Source organism: Benincasa hispida, chromosome 11 (genome assembly GCF_009727055.1).
Source record: "Benincasa hispida cultivar B227 chromosome 11, ASM972705v1, whole genome shotgun sequence".
NCBI lineage: Eukaryota > Viridiplantae > Streptophyta > Magnoliopsida > Cucurbitales > Cucurbitaceae > Benincasa > Benincasa hispida.
The window spans coordinates 9,899,374-9,903,655 of NC_052359.1; the positions used below are offsets into that span (position 1 = coordinate 9,899,374).

The following is a 4,282-nucleotide window of genomic DNA, read 5'->3' on the forward strand; positions in this document are numbered from 1 at the left end:
ATGGTATGCGGACATTGTAAACTTCATAGTTTGCGGCCAAGTACGAAAAGACTACTCATAGCAGTAGAAGAAAAAGCTGAGACATGAAGTCAAATTTTATTTTTGGGATGACCCATTCTTGTATCGACTTGGACTTGATCATATTTTGTGTCGATGCCTTCTTGAGCATGAGGCCAAACACATTATGGAGCTTTGTCATGAGTCTCCTTATGGAGGACATTTTGGGGGGCAGCGAACTGCCGCAAAAGTCCTATAGAGTGGCTATTTTTGGCCAACACTATTTAAGGATGCCCATGCTCACGTTGTGCAGTGCGATAGATGCTAGAGAATGGGGAACATGTCCAGAAGAAACGAAATTCCTTTGACTTCAATCTTGGAAATTGAATTATTTGATGTATGGGGAATCGATTTTATGGGCCCATTTCCGCCTTCAGAAGGTCATCAATACATTATGGTCGCGGTTGACTATGTATCGAAGTGGGTTGAGGCCATTGCATGCGCTAAGAACGATGCAGCCACGATGGCGAAATTTCTCAAGAAAAATATCTTTACCCGATATGGAACGCCCCGTGCCTTAATCAGCGATGAAGGCTCACATTTCATCAACTGCATCATCACCAACCTGTTGACCAAGTTTAATGTCAGCCATAGAGTTGCAACCGCCTATCACCCACAAACAAATGGGCAGGCAGAAATTTCTAACAGAGAGATAAAAACTATCTTGGAAAAGGTAGCCAGTATCTTCAGGAAGGATTGGTCACCCAAGCTTGATAAAGCACTGTGGGCATATAGAACTGCCTTTAAAACTCCAATTGGCATGTCCCCATATGCTCTGGTCTTCAGAAAATCTTGTCATTTGCCTGTCGAGTTGAAACACAGGGCCATGTGGGCAAGCAAAAAGCTTAACTTTGATTTGGCAAACGTTGGGAAAGTCCGGAAGTTGCAGTTGAATGAGCTAGTCGAGTGGCGATGAACGCCTACGAAAATGCCAAGCTCTATAAGGAGAGAACCAAAAAGTGGCATGATGACCGCATACGAAACCGAACATTCTTTGAGGGTCAACAAGTACTTCTATTTAACGTGCATTTGCGATTGTTTCCAAGGAAGTTGAAATCCCGCTAGTCTGGGCCATTCTGCATCAAGACTATCTTTCCCCATTGGTAGGTGAGTGAAGCTAACAACTGAAGATGGGAGTAACGCATGTAAAGTCAATGGTCAACGAATTAAGCCCTACTACGGGGGCAATGTGGAACAACACATGGAGACCATCGACTTAGGCAAGCAGGATTGACCGCTTGTGGGGATGCTATTGTTGGTAACTTTGAAAAACTTCTTTCAATCAGCATCCCTATATCTATGTTTAATTGCTTTCTTTACAGCTTTCATTTACTGATTTCTAAATTGCGTTATTTGCTGTTTATTAGAATTAGCCTTTACTGTTTTATTGTGTACTTTCAATTTAATTCAATTGTGTATTTCCAAGTTATGTTTAATTTCTTTACTTTTACGCCAGTAGTAGCGCTGTTCTTTAAAATTTCTGTGAATGACTGAATAAAACGATGAACATTGCAAAGTCTTATCAACTTGCGTGTTTGATGAATTAAAAAGAAAAATAAAAATTGGTGTGCATTGCTATGATGGGTACATCTTGCACTAACAAGAGATACACTTTGTGTCCATCTTACACAAATGCATTGCACTGAGGGGGTGTGTTGCAAGCATATGTATTCTGCGCCCGTCCGTAGCGAAAACGCACTATGTCAAGGTAGTGTAGTAGAAATAAACCGTGCGCCGTCCTCTAGAAATGCGTTAGTTGTGGAGGGTGTGTTAGCGTCTAATGCATGCGTTGTTGCCCGTCCTCTACAAATATCCATTTGCGGTAACAGATGCATTGCGTTAATCTTTAACTTTCCACCAATCCGAGTAAAATACAAAGGATAATTTCACTCATTATTTTTATGTATAGAAGCTATTCCTTGATTCTTTGTACATGCTCAAATTTTGTATTATGATATTTGTAATTCTTTGTATACTTGGTTAATTTTTAATACAACTGAGTAGCTATTCTTTCCGTATGTGTTAGCCTCTTATTTATCATCATTTGTCAATTATTGATGTTCTTTATCTTTTATTTTGCGTTATTAATTGCACTGCCATGATGAGTAATATGCATACACTTAACAACATTTCTCAAACTTTGTACTTTCTGACTAACACTTAGATAATTCGTAGCAATAGTACTGTTTTACCTTTTATCTTTCAAGACTCTGCTCAAACCTTCTTTTCAAAATTTTGACTAAGTGTTTGTCTATTTTGTCCAAAACAATGCAATGAGGACCTTGCACATCTCTAAATTTGAGGGTGGGGAAGGTCTGAGCAGATGCGATCAAGCCGATGCGGTTATCATTAGAAAAATACGTTTATGATAAAAAAAATTCATACAAACTCCAATGTCAGCGGAAGGGAAAATCTCAACCTGATAAGAGTTAAGTCGTGAAAGAAACCTGCTCGTAGTTGGATGTTCGCATGACACCCGTGGGAGCAAGCCAAAACGAAGATGGGTTTCCAAGAACGACGCAATATGAAAAGAGAAAATGAGAAAAAAAAAAGAATATAAGAGACAACTCCTCTGACCAGCAAAAGTAAAACTTAGCTGAAAATCAAGAGTTGAAGTTGAGATTGGCACACAACCGTAGTTGGATGTTCGCATGACACCTGTGGGAACAAGCCAAAACGAAGGGTGTAACCATGATCAACAGTCTCTAATAAATGACGCAAACTAGACCACTGCATAAAGACGCACCTAGTTGTTTTTGCAAGAAGAGGTAAACATTCTTTTCAAAACATGAAGGGAATTTTTTAGTAGAGATTTGTTGTATAAAAGAATAAAGTAGGGCATGTTTATGAATTATTAAAGGATGCAAGGAAATTGCGTTGTTAAGTAATGTCGCCTAGGTGGAGGATTCGGAGCAACCAATCGACGCAAAGTTAGGATAGGAATTGAGCAAAAAATTTCCTTAGTTAAAGATATGCTTGAGGACAAGCATATATCTAAATTTAGGGGTGTGATAACTTGAAGAAATACAAGTTATTTATACTATTTTATTTAGATATTGCAACAAAAAGAAAGGAAAGTTGCATCGATAGTATACTAATTGGCTAAGAAATATGAAAATTATGAAATGTCGTCAATACACCCACTAAAACCATTGCAATGGTAGAATAGAATGTTTCAGTTTCTGTTTTGCAGGAAATCAGTCAGCGCATGCGTTCATGGCTCGAAGATAAAATAAACAATGCATCTACATCAAGTTGTGCCCATCAATCAAGAACGAAGAGATGATCAACGCAATGACGGTGCATGCGACAATCGATCAAGAGCTTTAGTGATCAACACAATTTCAACCGCATGCGGTAATAAAAAAACAACACCGCATGCGGCGATAGATCAAAGATGTGAAGAGCAACGCATTTGCGGAAGATTCTGACAAGTGTACAGCTTTCAATTGTGCATTTTTGACAGGTTGATTGCATAACAGAAGAAATTTCTCATTCTGCCATTTCAGGAACTACCATAACTATATAATGGGGACCACAAATGCAAAGAGTCAAGCCTCACCTATAAATAGCTTCTTCAAATTCACTAAAAAATATACATGTATACATAGAGACGTGCATATACTGATTTTGCGAGAGAGACTGGTCTGAAGCGACTGTTCAGAGTAGATCTGGGAGAACCATGAGACAAGGCCGAAAGGTGAGTCTCCTAGCAAAGAGTCCTTCCAATTCCCGTAGTTGAAGCTCTGTGCGAAGGTTAATTCTACCGGGAAAGCAAGCTTGAGAGAGAAGCTTTCCTCTCCACCACATCCACACGCCGGCAAGCACAATCTTCGATCGGGATCTGTGTCAAGACGTTGACACTCTTTTCATATTTGTTTCTAATCTCTATTTCATCTTCTGTATTCATCTTCTCTAATCTTTCATTCACAACATGTATCAAATGCTTAATTTTAGAATTAATGTTATGATCGTCACCGTTGTCATATCTCTGTCTCTTTCAATACATCTGTAATCCATTTTCTCCATTATGTGTTCTTAATTCCCTGGGTAATTAGCAAGAATTAAGCGAGTGAGTTAATTTTTGTTAAGGAAATAAATTAAGTTTAGCTAAAGCAAACTCGATGGCATCTTCACCTGTGAGAGCAGAAGTGAAGATGTTATTCTGCCTATCGAGAGAAGGTTAGAATAATGTGTTAACTAAAGCAAGAAGTATTTCCAAAGA

At 38.7% G+C, this 4,282-nt stretch overlaps 1 protein-coding gene across 1 annotated transcript; it reads left to right on the top strand.

Moving 5' to 3' along the window:
* Nucleotides 1-520: 520 nt before the first annotated feature.
* Nucleotides 521-973, top strand: LOC120090545 (uncharacterized protein K02A2.6-like). Its single transcript, XM_039048271.1, has one exon. It carries the CDS (start codon nucleotides 521-523, stop codon nucleotides 971-973), a length of 453 nt encoding a protein of 150 aa, XP_038904199.1.
* Nucleotides 974-4,282: the final 3,309 nt, after the last annotated feature.